At 46.8% G+C, this 24790-nt stretch overlaps 2 protein-coding genes across 2 annotated transcripts in view; both read right to left on the reverse strand.

Moving 5' to 3' along the window:
- The window catches only part of ATP6V1B1 (ATPase H+ transporting V1 subunit B1), a 32093-nt gene extending 31187 nt beyond the window's left edge, over positions 1 to 906 (reverse strand). Inside the window, exon 1 of the mRNA XM_004369229.2 lies at positions 699 to 906. Coding sequence (XP_004369286.1) covers positions 699 to 816 — 118 coding nt within the window. The 5' untranslated portion in view covers positions 817 to 906. The remainder of the gene's footprint in view (positions 1 to 698) is intronic.
- A 1958-nt stretch (positions 907 to 2864) lies between these two features.
- Positions 2865 to 24790, reverse strand: part of VAX2 (ventral anterior homeobox 2) — a 38070-nt gene continuing 16144 nt past the window's right edge. The window contains exons 2-3 of the mRNA XM_004369230.2: positions 12833 to 13020; positions 2865 to 3299 (exon numbers count right to left, since the gene is read on the reverse strand). Of these exons, the coding sequence (XP_004369287.2) occupies positions 2871 to 3299; positions 12833 to 13020 (617 nt within the window). The 3' untranslated portion in view covers positions 2865 to 2870. The remainder of the gene's footprint in view (positions 3300 to 12832; positions 13021 to 24790) is intronic.

Below are 24790 nucleotides of genomic sequence, written 5' to 3' on the forward strand. Positions count from 1 at the left end.
ACATCACGTGTACTCTCGCGAGCATGTGACTTACATCAGGTTCATGGCCCCAAGTGAAGCACACACTCACCCTCACCCTGGGTGTGCAATCATGCACGCACGATCACACATTTCCTCTCGCTGATCACACACACATTCCCACATACCTTCACCGAAGTGCCAGTGAGAGCACACACTCCCCCAGACACATGCCTTCACCCACTTATACACCTTCCCCCAGAACGCACACCCAACACATGCCCATCGATATGACACAGTGTCACCTATTTCCTCATCTGGAGAACACACACATACTCTAGGTTGTACACACAGAGCCCCAAGTGTGTATCATCACGCATTTCCTCATGCTCAGTGTTCCTGATGCACACACACACATACACTCAGGGGCAGTTAGGAGATCCCTCCCTAGCTTTGGAAGAAAGCAGGGCTGGACTTGTGGTCTTAGTGCAGGAGCAGGGTAAGTTCAGAGATGTGCCTCCCCTCCAGGGTAGCCTGGGCTGGGGAAAGTCCCCAGACCTCCATTCCTCCACCTGCACAGGTGGCCCACCAAATCCTTCCCACTGCACTGGGAGACTTAGAGCCCCTGGGTCTCAAGCCTTGGGTTCTCCTTTCCTGAAGCCAAGAAACATTGCCTGGGGCCTGGCAGCCCACCCCAGCTTTCCACCTCAACCTCCCTCCAGCTGGGAGGTGGTACTCACTGACACGGGGGTGGGTGATGTAGTTGCGGGTGACCGCCTGCATGTGCTCTCGGGTGGTGCCCAGGTCACAGCCACTGCCAGGGAGGGCCCCGGGCCTGCTGTCTACCTTCGTGGCCATGGCACAGTGGGCAGGCTGGGAGCCGAGTGCTTGAGCTTACCGCCTGGCCGCTGCTCTAAAAGTCCAGGCCCAGCTGGAGCTGGAGAGAGCCGCCTAGCCTGCCCCAGGCCACTCCTCCCCTTCCCTGTGTTTACTGTAAACAGGAAAGCTGGTGCTCTAGTGCTGGGCTCTTCCCTACAAGCTCAGCTCTGGAATGCTGGTGCCCTCGGTCTTCCCCAGCCCCAGCCGATTTGGTTCTCCTTAAGCCTTTCTATCTCATAATGTTGAGAGCCCCCTGAGAGCCAGGGCTGGTCTCCCTCCATCTGATCTTAGGACCCTGTCTCATCTTACATTTCACCTCCAGTAGGCCTGCCGCTGACATCAGCAGGCCCAGGGCTGAGAGTACAAATGGAGGTCCATGTATGTCTAAATATTTAGAGTTAAAAATTGAGCTATCAGAAGGTAATCATCAATGTCACTGAATTATATGTGTAGAAATCATTGACTTGGCCAATATTTTGTTGTGTATATTTTCACCATACACACACACACACACACACACACACACACACACACGCGCGCGCGCGCACAATCTGGCTATGTCCATACTTGGGCCACTGCTTCTCAGGAACCCTCCTTATTTCTGGCTGGCTGAAGGAACTGTTCTCTCCCCTGGGCCCACGGATGTGGCATGGATCTGTTGGGGGCAAGGTAGGGTGAAGCTGGGTGCCCGGACCGGCCCACCAGGTCTGCCCTGGGCAATCCCACACCTCATTTCACATCCAGGATTTCCTGGTACTTCTAAGCACCTCCCAAAACTATACCACTGAACAGAGGGAAGCGTAGACATGCAGTTTTCTGAGGATCCCTGCCTCCCAGCACCCCATTTGGGGTAGCTCAGGGTAGCAGCGACTTTGTTTCCCACAGCAGACTGCTTATCTTTGTCCCCACACAGTGGAAATCCCACACACGCCCTCTGTCCTGAGGAGCCCATTGCAGCCTCCAGCCCCTCTCAAACTCTCATTCTTCCAGAGAACTGTCTTGTGGGGGCAGGAAGGACAGTGTGACTACAAAGGGTAGCTCGAGGAGATCTTTGCGGTAACCGAACAGTTCCATATCCTGACTGCTGGGATGGCTACCAGAGTCTACTCATGTGATAAAATGACGTGGAACACACACACACACACACACACACACACACACACGCACACACACACACACCCATACACACACAGTACCAATGTTGGTTTGCTGGTTTGGGTATTGTACTATAGTAGATGTAACCATTGAAGGAAACTGGGTGAGGGTCACACAGAACCTCTCTGTACCATATTTGGAGGCTTCTCATGATTCTGTAACTATTTTAAAAATAAAAAAGTTAAATGAAACTGTCTTACTTGAGCAAAATAATTAAAAAGGAAAAAAGAAGTGTTCCACCTGTGGTGTTTGTGATGGGCAGATCCTTGAAAGCACGTGGGGTCTTGCCTGGGTTCACCTTTGACATCCTCTCTCCCTCTCTGGATTCTGGTCTTACCTTTCATTGTCACTCCTTTGAAGGACTTACCATTTCCCCCTCCCAAGGATTTTTATGTTTGAAAGAGGAGCTTGCAAAGGGCAGTGCTTAACCAAAGAAAGCACCGATTTTGGTATGGTGGCCTTGGGATGCTTGGGTGGGCTACAATTTGGAGGAGGGGTGGTCAGGTGCCTGTCCACCCACACACGTGGGCACCCCAGTTCCCCTCCAACTGTGAGCATGGTGCTCAGTTTCTGCTCTCTCTCAGTCAAGCTCCACTGACTCAGCCCATTTTTCTCACCACTGAGAGAGGGACAGAGGGGGCTGACGGTGAGTGGTGATGCGGTGGGGGCTCTGTTTCCCTTCTTGTCACCATTTTTCCTTTTATTTCAGTGAGAGACACACACACATACACTGCATTCACACACACAAGCTGCAGGACCAAGGCCATTTGGTCCAGAGTCTCTGAGCTGGAGGGAGCAACTGCTGGGGCACGGGAGGGGAGGCCAGGGTGGTGCTGTGTGCGGGGACTCAGTGTCACATAGGGTGGTAGGCTTAAGTGTTAGCTTTCTTGCTGCTGGGGCTGCCTACTTTCCGTTCTAGCTGGCTGTAGGGCTCTAAGGCTGAGAAGCCCAGTTCGTACCCAGCTGGCAGGTCCAGGAGTGGGGGCCGCAGAAAAGCAGAGGGGCGGCGGAGGGGGCAGCAGTGGGGGGGACTTCGAGGCCATGGTCAGCTGATTGAGGCACGGGGAGGAGTTCCTGGGGTCACCCAAGGAGGTGCCCCGGTGGCCAGGAGGCAGGCCTGGCAGGCTGGGGGTCAGCGCCAGGAGGCCTGGGGCCCTGGGCACGGAGAGCAGGCGGCCCTGCTCCAGCAGGTGCAGGATGTTGGAGGTGGCGAAGGCCTCAGAGGCTGAGGAGGACGCCCGCTTCTCCAAGTCTCTGCTCTGGTCTTTCTTCTGCTTGGTGCGGCGGTTCTGGAACCAGACCTTTACCTTGGGGCAGAGGGTGGGCAAGGGGTGGTCAGGAGGAAGGGGAGAGGGGCCAGGCAGGGGAGAAAGCAAGGAAGAAAAGGGGTGGAGGCCAGAGCAGAGGGAAGGAGTGGGTGAAGGAAAGTAGGGGCAGGTGGAGGAGACAGGAGAGGAAGAGCATGGGGCAAGGGAGGAGGTGGAGGACAGGGGAGTGGGGAATGATGGAGCAAGGGTGGAGGGAGAGGGGAGGAAGAGCAATAGATTGTCATTAAGGTCCTCCCACAACCAGCCTGCTCTGGGTGAACTGATTAGGGACCCTGGGCCCCCTAATTGTGAATCCCCCCTCCTCTGCTAAGCTGGCTCTGGCCTAGGATGGATGTAGGAATGGATTGGCAGGTGGCTGATGCCAGTTCCACCTTGGCCCACACACCCTACGCCACACACTCTCTGCTCTTAGCCAAGTTCACGGCTTCAGCCACCATTATGTGGTGCAATTCCCAGCTCTACCTCAGGCCCAAGCCTCTGAACTGAGTTCCAGGCCATGTATCTACCTGTTGGACATCTCCCCATAGATGTCTCAAAGACACCTGAAACTCCACAGGCACAAACCCAGCTCAGATCTCCTCCTCTGGCCAGGGGCCTCTCCTGGATGCCCCTTTCATCACGGGCACCTCCATCCACCCAAGCAGAAACCTGGGGGACTACCAGAACCTCCCTCCCCTTTGGGCCTCCTGCACACTCCCACTTCCCAGTGCAGACCCTGCTCTTCTCCTGTGACGTCTCCCACCTGGTCAGCTCTTGAGCAGTGGCTCCCAACCCTGGCCATCCACCCATGAGAACCACCGGGGGAGCTTAACTGCTAACTCACTCCTAATCCTCAACCGGTCAGCTCAGAATGGGGATGAGTGGACTCAGACACTAGTGGTTTTAAAAGCTCACTACTCAAAAGGTCTCTCTGCTGCAGGTCCAACCCTAACATCCACAGGGCTGAGGGCAAGAGGAAACATGGGCACTTCTGGTTCCTGGCACGCCCTGGTTCTGGCCACACTGTGAGGACCTTGCTTACACTGATGGGCACCTTACCCTGCATGTCCAGGCTCTGTTCACACTCTGCAAACCGTCTCACCCGCCTTTCTTGGGCCTCGGGATCTGAATAATGGCTGTATGGTTTGCCCTTGGGAGGACTAACCTGGACAGGTGCTTGAAGTGGACTCTGGGGCACTTGGCAGGGAATTCTGGAACCTGGGTACCTGGGGCATTGTCCAGGAGGTGGGGCACAGGCTCCTGGTGGGCGTGGCCCCTTGGTGCTGCAGTCTTCCCTCCATGGGAAACCAGTTGCCAGTCTGAGGACAGGAACATCTCTACCTCCAATCATGGCCTCTCTTCCCCATTCCCTCAACCCCACCTGCGGAGTGAGCTCTCTCTAACCCAGTGGGATCTTGCCACCCCTCTGTTCGAACTTTAGCAACCCCCTCCTGCCCCATCACCTTTAAAGCTCAAGTTTCTTAACGTGATACCAAGTGTAACAGGATGTAGCAGGACATTGAGGGGACTTCCAATGGCCACACACTCAAAGCTAGGGACAAAGAGGACCCAAGTACCTCCTAAAGAGGGCCACCAAGAACAAAGCAGAGACCTTCCTCAGGGCCTGAGGCCACACTAGCCCTGCTAGCACCATCCACCACCTAGAACTCCAACCCCTTTCCCGGTTCCCATGAGAAAAGGGAGGCTGGGAGGGGAGCTTGCTGGTCAGCCCCCAGTGCGGTGTTGACGGTGACAGGGGTTCCTCCCCTCTCTGATGGGGGTGCTTCCCCCACAGAAGGCAAGTGTGGGGTGCTGAAAGAACCATTGTAGGGACTGGACGTGCCTGCAAGGAGAGACCACTATTCACTCTCCAGCTAGAACACATGTCAAGCCATACATCTACAGGTCCATGTCACTGGTGCCACCATTGGAACACGCAGACCTGCGTCCCCAGGGGCACAGACGCTGGCTCTGCCTCTCGCCTGGAGATCGCAGGGGGCTGGCTGCTGGCCGAGCCAACTGTGCCAGCAGGAACATGGAATGGAGGGCCTGAAAGAAAGGCTGTGCAGGCCTCCTTGCTTCCCTCTAGCTTTCGGAGGACGTAAGAGTCCACAAGGTCTGTGGCTCCTTCACATGCAGAGGTGTGAGGAGGAGGCAGGAGCTGGAGGGTTGCCTGGGTGAGGATCATCAGCAGAGGTACGCTGCCTGGGGCAATGCTGAACAGCGCCAATGGAAACCGTGGCCACCTATGCGAGCAACCACTCCTCCAGCAAAGGTCTCCAGAAGAGCCAAGCCTGGCCCCCCCCTAGCCTCTCCCCAGAAGGGGCCCGGTTATTTAAAAAGATCTCTGCCTCCCTAACGCCACCACCCTGCCCCCTACCCTGGAGAAGGTAGTTGATGGTGGTGGTGAGCAGGTGGCTCAGGGAGATCACACCGCCCTCTGGAGGCTGCAATGGAAGGTGTTAGAGAGTGCACATGGTCCTTGCCCTTGCAAACCCCCCACCGTCTAGCCGGGGGTCAGGCCTGTTCTGAGCAGGAAAGGGGAAAAGAGAAGATAAGATTGAAAACGCACGTGAGTTTGGTGTTTTAGACGGGATTAAATTGAGTTTCAATAACCAACAGTGTCCAGCAATTTCTGGGATCTACTTGAGATTGATTGATTGATTCACTCATTCATTCAACAAATGTGTATTGAGTGCTTACTATGTGCCAGGCACCATTCTAGCCTTCAGGGATCAGCAGTTAGCAAAACAGAGCAAGTCCTATGAGTATGGAGAGGACAGAGAGTGTAGTGGGGGAGACAGACAATAAACAACAAATAAAAGCAAACGCGTATACCGTCAGGTGGCGGTAAGTGCTTTCAGCAGTGTTTCTCAATGTATTTGTGGTGAGGGACCACTTTTTAAAGTTTCCAATCTGTTGTAAAGTACAATTAAAATGCATTATTAGAAAAATTGCTTTATACATTTTGAAATCCTCTCCATTTTTGTCCCTAATTTTTCATTAATGTGTAAGAGTTTGTGGGCTGGCATTGGTCCAAGGAATGCGCTCTGAGGGCACCGCTTTGGAGAAATGTGGCAGGGTAAGGGGGAGCAGCAGGAGGCGGTGACAATTTAGTCACAGTGACACTCGAAGGGGTGACATTGGTAAGGGGTGGGAAAGGAAGACTCAAGAACATTTTTTTTTTTGGAAAGAAGAAAAACACTTCTATGTTTGTCACCCTTGGAATTCAATCACTCAGAGATACCATCTCACCAAATCCTCGGGAACCCTGGATCTGCAGGCGGTGGCATCCTTTTCCCTTGCAAGAACGCCTCCTGACCTCTTTACTTGACTAGCACTTGCCCCTCTTAGGACCTCAGGCCAGGCACCACCTCCCAGGAACCCCTGAGCCTCAGTCTCCTCATCTCTAAAATGGGGAAGAGAATATTTAAGCCATTGTGGGGATTAATTTAAAAAGTCCATGTAAAGGGCTCGGCGTCATGTCTAACCTGTGCTAAATGTGAGTTATGATTATTTATTGCTTTCTTTCTCGGCTCTTAGCTCAGAACTAGGGAGACAGGGCAGACACAGAAGTCGTGGTTCCTGCCGTCAGGAACCTGATGGCCTAGTGGGGAGGCGGCACTAGCACACCCCAAGCAAACAGAGGGCAGCTGGGTACAAGGGGGTGGCAGCAGCAGGGGGTGTGATGCGATGGGGAAAGAGGGACTTTTACAAGTTGGTCTTCCACACATCCTGTCCTTTGTTCAGCTCTGGGTGGAGCTCAGGGATAGTGGCGTGGGCTGGCTCTGGGCTTGGGAGTCTCCTGTGAGGGTGGGCCTGGAAGGGGAGAGAGAAAACGGATACAGGTGGAGCAGGGCCTGGGCCCTGGCATGCCCATTTTGGGGGCACTTTTGGGCCGGGTCGGGGATTCTCCACCCTGGCTGCACACTGGAATTACTTGGGGACTTTTTTCTAAATCCCAATGCCCAGTCCCCATCCCACACTCATTACATCAGAATTTCTAGAGGGTGGGGCCTAGGCTTGCACCCGCCTGCCCGCCTGCCTGCCTGCCTATATGCATATATATGTTGGGTTTTTGTTTTTAAAGCTCTGCAGGTGATTTTAATGTGCTACTGGCCTTGCAAACTCTGGAGGCAGGTGCTGGAGCTGAAAAGGTGGGAGTGAGAAGAGCTGCCTGCCAGCATTCCCCTCGCCCCATGGATCCGAGAGTCCCTAAGGGATTTATTCCTATGGCTCAGGAAAACACGGGACAAACTAAGTGAGAGATAGGCTTGACGCCCGCTGATCTTGTCCTTCCTCCTCCAGGGAAGCTTCAGGTCCGTCTCAGGAATCACCCTCGTGATTACTCTCCCACAATTCTGCTCCTCCCCAGCCTTCTTAACTCAGTAAATGGTATCACCACTCACCCATTTGTCCCAACCCAAATCACTTCCCTTTCCCTCACCCTGGGCATGTAACCCATGAGCAACCCACGGAAGTTCTATCTCCAAAATAGAGCACATCTCAGATCAGTCCACCTCTACCCTCCTCTGTGTCAGTAGCACCTAACTGATCTACTCTTGCCCTCCACAGTCCATTCTCCAGAAGGCAGCCCAAGTGGCTTCTGTAAAATGTCTATCGTCTCATGTCACTCTCTCTTCAATGCCTTACTATGGCCTCTGAGCACTACATGATCTGCCCCTATCTACCTCCCCTCCACCCTCGAAGCTCCAGCCATGCAGGCCCCTTGATCCTTCTAGAACATTCTGTGTCAGTTCCCTTCCCCGGGATCTTCACAGTTACCCTCTGCCTTGACCTCCCTTCTTCTGGTTCATCATCTGGCTGTGTCTTTCTCATCATTGAGGCCTCCATTCCATGTCATCTCCTTAAAGAAGCCTTTCCTGAGCAACCCAATAAAAGTTTACCTCCTTCTAATCTAGATCATATCACCCTGTGTGGTGGGTTAAATTGTGTCCCCCTAAAATATGTGTTGAATTCCTGGCTCTTATACCTGTGGATGTGATCCTGTTTGGAAACAGGGGTTTTCTTTTGTTATGTTAATGAGGTCATACCAGTGTAAGGTAGATCGTAAACCTGATCAGACTTCTGAGCTATAAAAAGACCAGAAAAGACACAGGCACACACAAGAGGAAGAGGAAAACAGATGATGGAGACATATGTATCTCCAAGCCCAGGAATGGCAAGAATGGCCGGCTACTAGAAGCTGTAAAGGAGCCCTGGTAGCACAGTGGTTAAGCGCTCGGCTGCTTTTTGGTTGATGGTTCGAACCCACCAGCCACTGTGCAGGAGAAAGACGTGGCGATCTGCTTCCGTAATGATTACAACCTTGGAAACCCTACAGGGCAGTTGTACTCTGTCCTGTAAGGTCGCTATGAGCAGGAATCAACTCAAGGGCACACAGCAACAGAAGCTGAAATAGACAAAGAAAGACCTCCCCTTAGAACTGCACCCTGAATTTGAACTTCCAGTCTTTTGAACTATGAAAAAATGAATTCCTGTTCTTTAAAGTCTCTGTTACGGCAGCACTAGGTAACTAAGATTCCCTGTTTTATCTCCTTCATAGCACTTAACACTGTCTGAAATGCTGTTATTTGCCTGTCTCTCCACAGAATGTAAGCTGCATGAGGGCAAGTACCCGGTCTATTTTGTTCTCTGCGTATCCCCAGTGCCTGTAACAGTACCTGGTAAATAGTAGGCACTCAATAATATTTTTGAACAAAAGTATGCAGGAATATACTGAGAATTCCAGAGTTCTAGCTAGATAACCTTGGGAAAGTTAATTAACCTCTCTGAGGCTTAGGGATAATAGTACCCACAAAGCCATCTTTTTATAAAGATTAAATGAATTAATGAATGTGGCTGGCACGTGGAACATAGTAGGTGCTGAGTAAACCGTAGCTATGATTATTGTTGTTGTTATGGGCCCAGGATTGGACTTCACATATAAATTGAAAAATAGATACAGTTTCTGCCCTTGGGAAATGGCTAGTCAGATGGCAGAGGTAAGACACAGACATTAAATACCAAATTTCCGTCTTGGTCACCCACATTGGCCCAAGCTGGACCCTCAGGAAGTGCAGACAGGGAAGTCGGTGTGGGTAGCTTTGCACTGTGGGATTTGAGGTGCCTGTGGGACATCTGAGTGGAGCTGAGTTTCTTGACAAAATCCTGGCTGGAGGTAGAGATGTGGGAAAGGAGAAGGTTGAAACCATGGAGCTATGTTTAGGAGAAAAGAGCAGAAGATGAGGGAGGGTCAGCCAGCAAACAAGGGGGACGGGGGACTGGATCCAGGGTCCTAAGGAAGGGCCAGGTGGGGTACAGGAACCCAGGAGTCTCTAAGAAATATCAGACTTCCCGAGATTTTATTACTGGCAGAAACATAAATCCTCAGCCATTCTCTGGCGAGCAGGTGTAGGCAAAAAAAGCATGCACTATTCAAATGTCAAGGGGGATGCCCCAAAGAGTGGCTGTAAAACCCCAGACCCGCATAGTACCTGCTGGAAAGGAAGGGCTGAGGAGGCAGGCAAAGGCATTCAGCCTGCTCCCTTCCTCAGCCAAACAGCCAAAGAGTAAAAAGAGGAGGTTTTCATGGAGCCGCTTTAAATCTTGAGCAAGTTATTTAATTTCTCTGGGCCTTAGTTTCCTTCTCTTTAAAGTAGAATGATAAGACCCATCCCACAAGGTTGTGATGAGGGTTAAGTGAGTTAGAACACCCCAAGGCCTGGTATGTAGGGAGCCCTCTATAAATGTTAGCTGTGTGTTAGTTATATTTTCGGAAAACCCCCAGGACTGGGGACAAAGAAGGAAGGTGGTAAGCAATAATAGGTAAGCTGAGGATTCATTGAGGGTTCACTGTGTGCCCAGTGGCATGCTGGGTGACCCAAGGAGGCCTGAAGAGGAGATGTGGCCTTGACACACATTCTTGTCTTTGGCAAGTGCATACTGCTTGGTGTCTCATGCATACACACATGAGCACGCACACACACACACACACACACACACACACACACTCCACAGGGCAGCCATTGGGAAAGCTCTCTCGGGAGGAGGTCAAGAAGTCTTAGGGAAGTCTTCCTGGGAGAGGCGGGGCTTGGGCTTAACCTCTGAGGGCAGGTAAATGTAGGGCACATGGGGTGGGTGGGGGAGAATAAGGGAGCAGGGACATCTGAGGTGACCTTGGAGAGCAAAGTTTCTGCGCAGTTTAGGGCCAAAACTAGGTGAGGCACCAGACTGAGTCCAGTACAACTAGATGGTGCCTGGCTACCCCCACTGACTGCTGTGTAGGGATCACAACAGAGGATCCCAGACAGAGCTGGAGAAAAATGTAGAACAAAATTCTAACTCACAAAAAAAGACCAGACTTACTGGCCTAACGGAGACTAGAGAAATCTTGAGAGTATGGACTCTGGACATCCTTTTAGCTCAGTAATGAAGTCATTCCCGAGGTTCTCCCTTCAGCCAAAGATTAGACAGGCCCATAAAACAAAATGAGAGTAACGGGGCACAACAGCCCAGGGACAAGGACTAGAAGGCAGGAGGGGACAGGAAAGCTGGTAATAGGGAACCCAAGGTCGAAAACGGAGAGTGTTGACATGTTGTGGGGTTGTTAACCAATGTTGTAAAACAATATGTGTGTTAACTGTTTAATGAGAAACTATGTGTTCTGTAAACCTTCATCTAAAGTACGATAAAAAAACAAAACAAAAATTAGGTGAGGCAGAGACTGATTAGGACAAAGAATTGCAGGGTGACTCTGAGGAGTCCCGGCTTCCTCCCCTCTATGCCTGGACTTCAAGGTTTGGGGTGTCTCCCTGATTTCCCCCAGCCACTGTAGCCCCCCCCATCTCTAAGCACAAGCCTGCTTTCCAGCCATCCTGCATGGAGGGCAGGCTGTCCCAGGCCATCTGCTGGGTTGTTTGGGGCACTAGACGCAGCTGGAGGAAACAGATGGAGATGACCTGCTCCTGCAGGACACAGCAACTCTCCAGCAAGCCCACCCCTCCCACCTCTGGCCTCCCCCTCCTCCTCATCTTGCCCCCCCACTCCGCCTCTTCCTCTGCCCCACTCAGAGTTGTTGGTTTCCCCAGGAGAAGTCTGCTCACCCCTCAAGGAGATCAGGACATCCAGGCATATTTATCCATGCCCAGCATTCTGTTTGTGTGATTTGAGGAGCCGGAGGAATTTTAAGGAAGGAAGTGGTGCAATCCCGACTGAACGGAAGGACAGCAGCAGATGTTACACTGAGAGGTCTTACATAGACCCTCCGGAAGCTTCTCTAGGAAGGGAGGACCAAGCACCCTGTCCCAGCCGGTCTGCTTCTTTACCCCTTTTCTCTCCTCTTCCCTTTATACATCTTGTTTTGGTCACTGTTTGAAATAAATCTGTTGATTGATCCCCCTCATTATATGAGATGAAATTATGAGAGCTGTTGCTGAACTAAGGATCTCTCGCTTATTTTTTGACAAACTCAAGAAAGGTCGTCTATAAATATGTCAGACTGCTCATCCAAATCCTGGCTCTGGAATTATTAGTCATAACTTCGGACAAGTTACTTAACCTTTCCTGATCTACAATAGAGAGATAATACTGGTCCCTGCATCACAGAGTTGTTGGAAGGGATGTGCAAAGCACTTAGAACAGTGTCTGGCACTTTGTAAGTACTAAGGTAAGTACTGGGCAGTAAAACTGTCAACACACTCAGCTGCTAAGCCAAAGTTTGGTGGTTCAAGATCACCCAGAGGTGCCTCAGAAGAAAGACCTGGCGATCTACTTCCAAAAAACTTAGCCATTGAAAACCCGATGGAGCACAGTTCTACTCAGACACAGCGTCACCATGAGTTGGAATCAACCTGACAGCCACTGAGGTGGTGGTGAGGTATTATTTTATCATCATCATCATCATCATCATGTAACTCTATTACCAGCTTGAGATGCCTCTATTTATAGAGAGTAGGTGTTCCGCTTACAGAAGTCTTTTCCTTTGGATTAAGCATACTATTGTTAAAATGCCAAGCCCTTCCTAGGTGATGGGGGTGTTGAGAGCCCTCCTCTCTAACAAGAGGGACTGAGGCACACTTGGATGAAGGAAGAGTGGTGGAGGGTTGGAAAGGATGCAGAAAGAGAAATCGAGAAGTTTCTAAAACATTTTTGTAATGTCTGATCTCCTTCCAGAATCTCTGCTCCCAGCAAACCAACTTTTCACCGTCCCTTCCTACAGGCTCCTTCCACACGCCAACGACCCCTCTCAGGCACTCCCTCCATCTTGAATACCCCTCTTTGTTTCTCTAGACTTTTCCCATCTTCTACCCAGGGTACCTGACACATCTGGAAGCCCCCGCCCCCCATTGGCATTTGCCAACGCTCTCCTTTTGGCACTGTATTTGTTCTAGGTTGTCTGTAGCTTTAAGTCTTTTCCCCATGCAAATGTTGGAACTCCCCCAACAGTTGGGATCCCCCATAGCAACCATGGCCTTATACCCCAAGGGTACCTGTGCTGCCGGGGCAGGGGTGGGGTGGTCTAGCCCTCTTACCTGGGTCTCAGAGAGGTTCAGCTGGCGGGCCAGCTCAGTGCGCTCACGGCCCACCACATACTGGCAGCGCTGGAACTCCATCTCCAGGCGGTACAGCTGCTCGGCTGTGAAGGATGTGCGGGTCCGCTTGGGCCGGTCCAGGTCCAGGCCCTTGGGGAGGACAATTTCCCGAATGGTTCCTTTGGCATCTGCAGGGGCCACCAAGGGAGCTAGTTTAGTTCACTAGCTAAGGAGTTAGGTGTGTTAATAAGAGGTAGAGTGATCTAATAGGGAGCTCCTTAGGCCTGGGCCTGCCTTCCTGGCCTCTGACAAGTTGTTCACCTTCACTGGGCCCAGCTCCCTCGACCACCCAGTGTAGGATATTGTATCTAATGGGTATTTGTATGTGAACCAAATACCAGTTGACGTCAAGTTGATGCCAAGTCATGATACCTCCATGTGTGTCAGAGTAGAACTATGCTCCATAGGGTTTTCAATAGCTGAGTTTTTAGAAGCAGATCACCAGGACTTTCTTCTGCAGTGCCTCTGGGTAGACTGGAACCTCCAAACTTTTGGTTAGCAGCCAGTGCATTAACAATTTGCACCACCCAGGGACTCCATAGGCATGTAAATGGGGCTCAATACAAATGTCAGGTCTGCCATTATGGCCTGGGCAGGGGGAACTCAGTCTGACCCACCCAGGATTCTGTTCCCTCAGCAGAGTAAGGAATAAATGGAAAGAGATATGCCAAGTCCCCAAGTGCCGAAGAAAGGATGGGTTAGAAGTGGGTGTGGTAAATCAGGGAAGGCTTACTGGAAGAGATGTTCAGAGCCAGGTCCTAAGCCCTGTGTGTGTGTGTGTGTGTGTGTGTGTGTGTGTGTGTGAGAGAGAGAGAGAGAGAGAGAGAGAGAGAGAGCATTCTGCCTCACAGAACTTCCTGAGGTCATGAAGAGGCCAGCTGCTGAGGACTGCAGGATAAACTGGAAAGCTGGAGTCTTCAAGAGGAGTCCAAGGATAATTGCCACCTTACCAGGCTGCTCGAGGTGCCTTCTAGAAGGAGGACTTCTGTCACTCTCCATGTATCTGGTCCCTAAGAGCAGGGCCTCCCTTCTGGCCTCTGGACCAGTGCCTTCCATGCACAAGCCTCCAATATTCTGGATCTCACTTAGGAGAGGCAGAAGGCCCCGTAACCTACATTCACCAGAGAGTCCCACTTAAAGAATTCAACAGCAACAACAAAACATTGAGCAAAAGTAAAATATTGGGGAGGGGGATAATACATACACATCAGTTTTAACTATAGGGGTAGAGATGATCTATGTTTGAACCACACACAGATGGTTTGAAATCTAGTTATTAGAAAAGTTCAGGTCAAAAATTAGACTGCGAAATATGCATCATGGTATTTTGTAGGATTGACCAGACAACTCCCGACAAATGATGTGAATAACGATGAAGCTGAACTGGGAGAAATTTGCTGTTCAGCAGGAAGAATAATAGCCATGGGAAACTGTACCACCTCAAGGCAGCCCTGACCAAGCACAGGTAACAATGCAACACTCCGCAGTTGCAGAAATTCCACCCCTCTCTAGGGGGTCTGCGCAGTTGGAGTTTGCAACGTGGTCAGTACTGTCGTCTGTGGTTGCTCACACATTAGTCATAATAATAGCTGACACTTTGCCACAGCGTTTGCTCTGTGCCAGGCAGTGTTTTAAGTACTTTAGCCTTCCTGATGTCTCAATGAAGTTGGAACTATTATTATCCCTATTTTATAGATGAGGAAATGAAGGACAAAAGTTTAAGTTACCTGAGGTCACATCGAAAGTCTTCAATAAATTCTAGAAACACCCTCATTCTATTTCATGAATACCCTCTTTTAGCAACCTTTAATCATTCAGTTAATAGGTTATAATGAAGAGGACTTTGCTCATGGGTAAAAATGGAACTTTCTGGACCATTTCGTCACTCTCCTGAAAGATGTAAAAAAGGAGCTGCATTTGAGATACGCTCTGTCTGCCAAGAGGCTCCTTCCTACTTTTTGAATTCCTGATTGGAAGGTGAATTTGAGACCTCTCTCTCAAAATACCCCACTCTATGATTGAGATTGATTCTTCTGCTTCTGTTCAGTCCCAGTTAAGGCTCACTGCTCCAGGATGCTCTCTAGCTCCTCGTGGGTTCCGGGTTCGCTAGTCCTGCCCCTGATCTTGGAGGTTTCAAGCACCTTCATGTGCACAGTCAACCCTCAGGGAGAAGCTGGGATGGGGTGGGGGGGTACGGTCACTGTTCACCCTCCGAAGGGTGTCCTCACAGTTGGGGCCCTGGGCGGAGCACATCTAATGGAGGTGGACCCTGCGCTTAGGAGAGTTGATGGGAACCACAGGCTTTTTGAGCGATCTTAAGCTCTCCCACCCCACTTCTTTCTACATTCCAGAAAGGTGGGGGTAATATCCATGGCCCCATTGTGTTTGGGTTCCCTTTGCTCGGATTTTACCATTTCCAGCTGTGAGACCAGACTCAACTTCCTCAGAAAACCTCATGTGAATCCATCTCCAAAGGCACTGGAGAGAGATGTAGATTTTATTAAAAGTTCCTCTGGGAGGAAGTGTGGACAGAAGAAAGGGTGGTGGAAAATTCATATCCTTTCCCCAGTCAACCTCGTGGAGTCCACTCTAAAGCTCCACTGAGGTCAAACTGTACTTGGACCCCACCCTTGCCTCTTTGTAGAAGGGCTCAGAGGATCAGGCTCACCTCAGGAGCAGCCAATGTGGGTTCTCTTTCTCAGGATCAGTGGAGGCAGAAGCTATGTAAGAAAGGCAACCTCAGACCTGCCCACCAGATATCAAAATATGCCATACAAAGAAACACATGAAAAGATATTCAACATCACTAGTCATTAGGGAAATGTAAATCAAAACCACAATGAGATGCAACAGCTACGCACCTCTTAGAATGGTTAAAATAAAAAACGCTGGCAGTACCAAATGCTGGCCAGGATGCAGAGAAACTGGATCTCTCATACATTGCTGGTGGGAATGTAAAATGGTACAGTCACTATGGAAATTAGCCTGGGAGATTCTTAAAAAGTTAAACTTATTCTTTTTTTTTTTTTTTAAATTGTTGTGCTTTAAGTGAAAGTTTACAATTCAAGTTAGTCTCTCATACAAAAATTTATACATACATTGTTATGTGATCCTAGTTGCTCTCCCTATACTGTGACAGCACAATCCTGCTTTCTACCCCAGATTTCCTCTGTCCATTCAACCAGCTCCTGACTCTCTCTGCCTTCTCATCTTGCCTCTGGACAGGAGCTGCTCATTTAGTCTCATGTATCTACTTGAGCTAAGAAGCACACTCTTCAAGAGCATCATTTTATGTCCCATAGTCCAGTCTAATCTTTGTCTGAAGAGATGGCTTTGGGAATGGTTTTAGTTTGGGTCTAACAGAGTGTCCAAGGGCCACGTCTTCAGGGGTTAAACTTATTCTTAACATATAAGCCAGAGATCACACTCCTGGACATTTATCCTAGAGAAATGAAATCTATGTTCACACAAAAACCTACATACAAATGTGTATAGCAGTTAAATTTGTAATAACCAAAAAATGGAAACAAAATGTCCTTCAGTAGGTGAATGGTTAAACAAACTGTAGTACAACCGTATCATGGGTGACTACTTAGCAATAAAAAGGAATGACTAGCGATACAGGCAACAACTTGATTCTCCAGGGTATTACGCTGAGTGAAAAAAGCTATTCCCCAAAGGTTACATACTGTGTGATTCTATTTACATAACATTATCAAAATGACAAAACTATAGAGATGGAGAACAGCTCAGGGGCTGCCAGGATTTGGGGGAGGAAACAGTGTGTGATAAAAAAAGGAAGTTCCGTTGGTGATGACACAGTTTTGTATTTTGACTGCGGTGGTGGTTATATTATCTATAAATGTGATAAAATGTCCTAGAACCACATGCAAAGAAACAAAATGAGTACATGCAAAAATGGGTGAAATCTGAGGAAGGTCTGTAGTCTAGTTAATTATATTGTGCCAATGTCAATTTCCTGGTTTTGATAACGTGCTTTAGGTATATAAGATGTCACCTTTGGGGAAACTGGTTGATGGGTACACAGAACTTCTCTGTATTATTTTTGCAATCTCTTGTAAATATATAATTATTTTAAGATAAAAACTTAACAAGAAAAACATGCCATAAATTTAGAATGATCGTTCTCGCACACACACAAGAAAGGACAAATTCATTAGTGTAAAGCATACAATGGCGTTTCCCCAAAATGCTTCTGCATTCCACTTGGGGTTGGTTTGCAAGATGATTTCAAACGGTACACTAATAGGCACTTATTTTCATGGTTACAAGAAAAAAATTAAACCTATGATTTTACATGCTTGGGATGAGGCTACGGTAGATATTTAATTTAAAAAATGTATTATGCTAACGTATTTAGTATAATAGTATAAATGGAATATGAATATAATATAATTAATGATGATGGAAATCAAATGACCAAATATTGGGAGACAATGGACTGTGGAGTACACAATTATACCCACGTGTATATGGTGATAGATTTGATGATAGCCGGTAGCCTGTTGCTGTCGAGTCGATTCTGACTCATAGTGACCCTATAGGACAAGGTAGAACTGCCCCACACCGTTTCCAAGGGGCACCTGGTGGATTCGAACTGGTGACCTTTTGGTTAGCAGCCATAGCTCTTAGCCACTACGCCACCAGGATTTCCAGAGATTTTATGATAAAGGGGGCATTTTAAGTGAGGAAAGCTTGGTCTAGTCAATAAGTGAAGTGGATTAGTGACCATAAATTATTGGGTTGGAATAAAATTAATTTAAATTCCTGTCTCACACCATACATAACAATAAATTTCAAATGGATTAGAAACAAATCATAGCCCATAAAATGATAAAGGTATTAAAATGAAGTACAGCAGGATATTCTTATAATCCTAGGCTTGGTAAGATATTTCTAAACAAGAAGCAGGACTGGAGACTGTAAAGGAAAAGCCAAGAATGTACCGGCTATATTAAAGTTAAATATATGTGTGTTTTGTATATGTTAATATACAAAAGTTAAATAAGTATATATTTAGTATGACAAAAGCACAAAAACAATGGAAATATACACATTGGGTAAAGGACCCAGTTTTACACTAAGCAATGTGGCCTTTGTCCTTGGTTTATGTGAAAGAACTCTTGGACTAATTGGGGTACTTTGGTCTGGGACTTCCAGGCCATACCTAAATTTTGTGCTGGTGAGTTGGGGCTAGCCAGACCTGAAAAGACTCACCTGAGAGGGCAATATCAACTAGCTTCAGGAGGCATGATTTAGCCTGTCACGCAGAACTCGCCCTTCGAAATCTTCTGTTCAGTTCTTTTACTTCATCATTTCTTCCTTTCGCTTTAGCGACGCGACTTTCAAAGGCAAGTTTCAGAGTCTCTTCTGACATCCATTTTGGTCTTTTCTTTCTTTCCTGTCTTTTTAATGACCTCTTGCTGTCTTCATGTATGATGTCAACTCATCTGGTCTTCGGTCATTAGTGTTTAACATGTCAAATCTATTCTTGAGACGGTCGCTAAATTCAGGTGGGATATACTCAAGGTCGTACTTTGGCTCTCGTGGACTTGTTCTAATTTTCTTCAGTTTCAACTTCAACTTGCATGTGAGCAACCGATGGTCTGTTCCGCAGTCAGCCCCTGGCCTTGCTCCGACTGATGATACTGAGCTTTTCCATTGTCTCTTTCCACAGATGTAGTCGATTTGATTCCTGTGTATTCTGTCAGGCGAGCTCCATGTGTATAGTTGCTGTTTATGTTGGTAAAAAAGGTATTTGCAACGAAGAAGTCGTTGGTCTTGCAACATTCTATCACTTGATCTCTGGCATCGTTTCTATCATCAAGGCCATATTTTCCAACTACCGATCCTTCTTCGTTTCCAACTTTCACATTCCAATCACCAGTAATTATCAATGCATCCTGATTGCACGTTCGATCAATTTCAGACTGCAGAAGCTGGTAAAAATCTTCAATTTTTTTTGTCTTTGGCCTTAGTGGTTGGTGTGTAAATTTGAATAATAATCATTGTGATGGTTAAGATTGTGTGTCAACTTGTCTGGGCCATGATTCTCCGTGTTTTAATGTAATCACTCCCATGATTGAATAAACTGTGAGTAGCCAAGCAGATGAAAGGGAGTCTCCTTGGGGGTGTGGCCCGCATCTGCATATAAGCAGACGTCCTGGCTTTTTACTCTCGCTGGATCCTGAGGCTGCTTCCCGTCGTCTCATCTCCCGTTCTTGGGACTTTAGCTGTCAGCATCTCTGCCGAACCTGGGATTCGTGGATCTGCACAGCCTGTGAGTGGGAGCCCTGCTCTCCGACCTTCCGATCTTGGGCTTGCCAGCTTCTGCAGCTGTGTGACTTGGGAGAGGCCTCTACACTGATCCACGGACTTGGGACATTCTAGCCTCTACAATCGCGTGAGCTGTTTCCTTGATATAATCTCTCTGTCTGTATATATTTATACACTTTACTTGTTTTGCTTCTCTAGAGAACCCAGCCTAAGTATTAACTGGTCTTCCTTGTAGGCATATGGATATTATCCTATCACTGACAGTGTTGTACTTTAGGATAGATCTTGAAATGTTCTTTTGATGATGAATGTAATGCCATTCCCCTTCCAGTTGTCATTCCCAGCATAGTAAACCATATGATAATCCAATTCAAAATGGCCAATACCAGCCATTTCAGCTCACTAATGCCTAGGATATCAATGTTTATGTGCTCCATTTCATTTCTGACAATTTCCAATTTTCCTAGATTCCGACTTCATACATTCCATGTTCCGATTATTAATGGATGTTTGCAGCTGTTTTTTCTCATTTTGAGTCATGCCACATCAGCAAATGAAGGTCATGAAAGCTTGACTCCATCCTCATCATTAAGGTTGACTCTACTTTGAGGAGGCAGCTCTTCCCCAGTCGTCTTTTGCAGAACTAGCTGATAAAAACCTGGAATCCTAAGGCTCAAAGGGATTCCTGATTGCCAAGAACTTCTGCTTTGGGAAAGTTAGCATGTCCCTTGGGACATGAAATCTCTGAGTTGGGAACCCCACTAGACCTTGCTCTATGTGTCTCTTTGTTTGTATCCTTTTTGGGCTATAATAAATCTGTAGTCATAACTATAGCATAGTCTCTGTGAGATTCTGTGAGTTGTTCCAGCGAATTATCAAACCCAAAGGGGCAGTGGGAGCCAGCAGGTCAGGAAGTAAGGGTATTTTGTGGATTCCCAAGCTTGCAGCTGGCATCTTGAAGGAGTAGTGGATCTGTGGTCAGCAGGGCAGAAGGTTGGGGTGTCATGTGGACTCTCTAAACTTGTGGCTGGTGTCTGCCTGTTTGGCAGTCTGAAGGACAGTGTCCTTTTAACTTGTGAGAGCTGTCGTAGCTCCAGGTGGCTAGAATCAGAGAAGTGCTACATGGGCAGCTGGTCTGAAGGACAGTGTCCTTCTAACTTGTGAGCTCTGACCCAGCTCCAGTGGCTAGGGTAAGAGAGAGTGTACCACGTGTGTGCTGGTGATGATGGAGACATGGGAAGGTGAGGACTGGATCAATCACCACATTTTGGGAACTGGATTCATGTTGCTCTTTATCATGCAGTTGGCAGTGAAGGTGTGATTTGCCCCTTACTTAACACATTACAAGAAACAAATAAGAATACTTAAAAGAGACAAAGAAATAATAACCAGCATATATAAAATGCACCTACAAATGACTTTTTTAAAGTGAAATAGCCTAGTAGAAAAATCGTTAAATAATTTGACTGAGCCATTCATAGAAAAAGACATCCACATGACAAATAAACATGAAAAGATGAGTGGAATTCCACAGAAATCAGGATGGTGCAAGTTCAAGCAACAATGGAATATAATTTTTCTGCCATAAGATTATCACAACATTTTTTTGGCTGTATTTGTCAAGATTAAAGATGTATATTTATTTTAGTAGGTAATTTATTCTAGCAAAACAATGGTTTATGTGCTCCAAGGTATATATCAAAAGGATGTTTGTTGTGGCATTGTTCAAAATATTAAAAATTTGAAAGCATCCTCAATGTTCCCCACAAAGGAAATGGTTGAACAAATTATGGTACATTTATGCTATAAAATACCAAGTAAAATTAAAAAGAATGGGGCAGTATCTATATGAACTAACACTAAGTGAAAAAAAAAACCAAATTATGGAATAGTATATTTAATACTATTCCATTTATGATAGCTGCAACAATGGACTCAAACATACCGAAGATAATGAAGATGGTGCAGGACCAGGCAATGTTTCATTCTATATACATAAGGCCACCATGAATTGGAACCAACTCAATGGCAATTAACAACTACAACATTGCAGTTATGTAAATAAAAACAATATTATATATTTAACCAGTCAACATATATTTATTAAGTACCTACTATGTGCCAAGTACTGCTCTAGTGTCTGTTGTTGTTGTTAGGTGCCATCAAGTCGGTTCCGACTCATCGCAACCCTGTAGGACAGAGTAGAACTGCCCATAGGGTTTCCAAGGAGTGGCTGGTGGAGTTGAACCACCAGCATTTTGTTTAGCAGCAGAGCTCTTAACCACTATGCCACCAGGGCTCTGCTCTAGTGTCTAGAGATACAGAAATAAGCAAAACAGAAAGGTTCCTGTTCCTATAGACCATGTACTGGGGAGAGGGGTAGATAATAAACTAATCCTAAAAACTAATATGTAAGGTAATGATAAATGCTGGGCAGACAGTAAGATAAGATAAGGAGACATTACTGTCCCCCTCAAAATAATAAAAAAAAACCAACAACCATAGTGTGCATATGGAGGGAAGTGGGTGCTATTTTATCCGGGGCAGTCAGAGAAGGCCATGCATCAAGTCAAGTTAGTGTATAAATCATTGATGCTGTTCACCAAGTGCTTCCTACTCTTTCTCCAAGTGCATGGGGGGTGGCACTTTCTTCCCTCCTTTGAAATTAGATATGACCACATGACTTCCTTTAGCCAAGATCAAGGGATGTGTGTCAGTTTCAGGTGAACACTTTGAAAGTCCCCCCACCCTCCCCACACTGTGATGGTCCTAAAAGCAGAAGTCAAGATGGAGCTTCATCAGCCTGGGTCTGCAAGTACCAGGGCGAACCCCTGCCTATCTGTGATGGACTTACCTTGTGAGTAAGATGCACTTGTGCTTTGTTAAACCTCCGAGATTTGGCGGTGTTTATTCCTGAAGTGAAACCAATATATCCTGTTCTTACTGACACAGCACCCTTCCCTGAATTGCTCCTTTTCTGGGTGGAATTAGCAGGAAGCACCAGGAAGGAGAAACAGCTTTCTTGCCAGGGCCTCCATGGGGGTAGACACCTGTCAGAGTGAAAATGCTTGTGTCTAAATGGAGAGTCCTGGGAGTATGGAGGTGGAGCGAGGGGAGGTGAATTCTGCCCAAGGAGCCTTTGCCTTGGGAGAGGTGATAATTCCCTGTCTGATAACAGCTTATGCTCTGATCTCCAGGATCAAATATTAACCCCCTGGTATCTCCCTCAGGTCCCTGGGTGACACAAACAGTTCACGCTCAACTAGTAACCTAAAGTTTGGCAGCTCTAACCTATCCAGCAGCACAATGGAAGAAAGGCCTGGAGGTCTGCTTCCACAAAGATTACCAAAAACACCCAACCCGTTGCTGTCAAGTCGATTCCGACTCATAGCGACCCTATAGAAACCCTATAGGACAGAGCAGAACTGCTCCATAGGGTTTCTGAGGAGGACTGGTGGATTCAAACTGCAGACCTTTTGGTTAGCAGCCATAGCTCTTAACCACTGTGCCACCAGGGCTCTTTCCGTAAAGATTACAGCCAAGAAAATCCTATGAGCAGTTCTCTTTAACACACGGGGTTGCCTGGAGTCCAAACCGACTCAATGGCAATGGGTTTGCGTCTTTTGGTTTGGTACTTCTCTCAACAGACCCCCATCTCTTAGTATAGGTGATTCCATGCACAGCAAGCTGTTCGTGTGCTGACTTTTAAGTATGACAAAGTCCTTCCTGTCATATTTTACAAATATAATGAGATACTATAAAAATTCCTTGTGAGATTACAGAAAAGGAAAAAGCAATCCTCAGCTTTATATGGAATGGCAAGAGGCCCAAATAGCTAATGTTGAAAGAGAAGAACAAGGCAGTAGGACTCTCATTTCCTGATTTTAAAACGTATTATACAGCTACAGTAATCAAAACATCCTGGTACTGGTATAAAAATATACACACACACCAATGGAATAGAATTGAGATTCCAGGAATAAACCCACATATCTATGGTCAACTGATTGTTTAAAATAATATTTTATTTGTTTTCAGCGACAGCTTATACAGCAAATTATGTTCCCATTTGACAATTTCTAAACAAGCTGTTCAGTAATATTAGTTACAATGTATCAACATTCTCTTTAATTGCATTCTGGTTGTCCTGTTTCCAGTGTCCTAGTTTCCCAGACCCTTTAACTTCTTATCTTTGCTTTAGAGTAATTGTTGACCTTTTGGTCTGATTTAGATGGCTTTTTAATGTAACACCATACTCACAGGTAATATTTTTTATTTTGTGTGCCAACCTGTTATTTTGCTGAAAGATGACCTTGGGATAGTTTCGGTTCAAAATTTAAAGAATATCTTAGGGCGATAGTCTCAGGGAATCTTCTAGTCTCAACTGGTCCAGTAAATCTAAAAGTTTTAAAAATTTGAGTTCTGTCCTATGTTTTTCTCCCATTCTATCAGGGTCCATCTATTGTGGCCCTGATCAGAACAGTCAGTAGTAGTAGCCAAGCACTATCTAGTTCTTCTGGTCAACTGATTTTTGGCAAGGGTGCTAAGCCTAGCCTCTCTGATGGGGAAAGAGAGTCCCTTCAATAAATGGTGTTGGGAAAATTGGATTTCCACATGCAGAAAAATGAAACAGGATCCATGCCCCATACCATACACATACCAATAAATAAATAAATAAATAAATAAATAAATAAATTCAAAATGGATTAAGGACCTAAATGTGCAAACTAAAACCATAAAAATTCTTGGAAGAAAATGCAGGGGAACGCTGTTGGGCCTAGCTTTTAACAATAGATCATCTAACATAATAACAAAAGCACAAAGAGCAAAAGACAAAATAAACTGACCTCATAAAAATTAAAAACTTTTGCTCACCGAAAGACTTTAACAAAAAAGTGAAAAGACAAGCTACCAACTGGGAGAATATCTTCGGAAACCATATATCTGATAAGACTCTAATAACCAATATATATATAAAGCTTTGACAACTTAATAACAAAGAGACAAATAACTCAATCATAAAATGGGCAAAGGACTTGAATAGACATTTCACCAAAGAGGACATTTGAATGGCCACCAAACACAAGAAAAGATGCTCAATGTCACTAGCCATCAGAGATGCAAATCAACCATAATGAGATACCATTTCACCACCACTAGGATGGCTATAGGGTTGCTATGAGCTGGAATCGACTCGATGGCAACAGGTTGGTTGGTTGGTTAGGACGGCTAAGATTGGAAAAGAAAACAAACCTGAAACTCTGACTAACAAATGTTGGCAAGGATGTAGGCAAATTGGAACCTTTATCCATTGCTGGTGGGAATGCAAAATAGTGCAGCCATTGTGGAAAACAGTGTGGTGGTTCCTCAAAAAACTAAAAACAGAACTACCATATGACCCAGTAATACCAGTCCTAGATATATACCCCAAAATCTTGAAAGCTGAGACTCAAACAGATACTTGTACACCTATGTTCATTGCAGTACTGTTCACAATAGCACAAAGCTGGAAACAACCTAAATGCCCATCAACAGATGAATGGGTAAACAAAATGTGGTAAACATATACAACGGAATACTACTCAGCCAGTAGGAGAAACG

Source organism: Trichechus manatus, unplaced genomic scaffold (genome assembly GCF_000243295.1).
Source record: "Trichechus manatus latirostris isolate Lorelei unplaced genomic scaffold, TriManLat1.0 scaffold00004, whole genome shotgun sequence".
Lineage (NCBI taxonomy): Eukaryota > Metazoa > Chordata > Mammalia > Sirenia > Trichechidae > Trichechus > Trichechus manatus.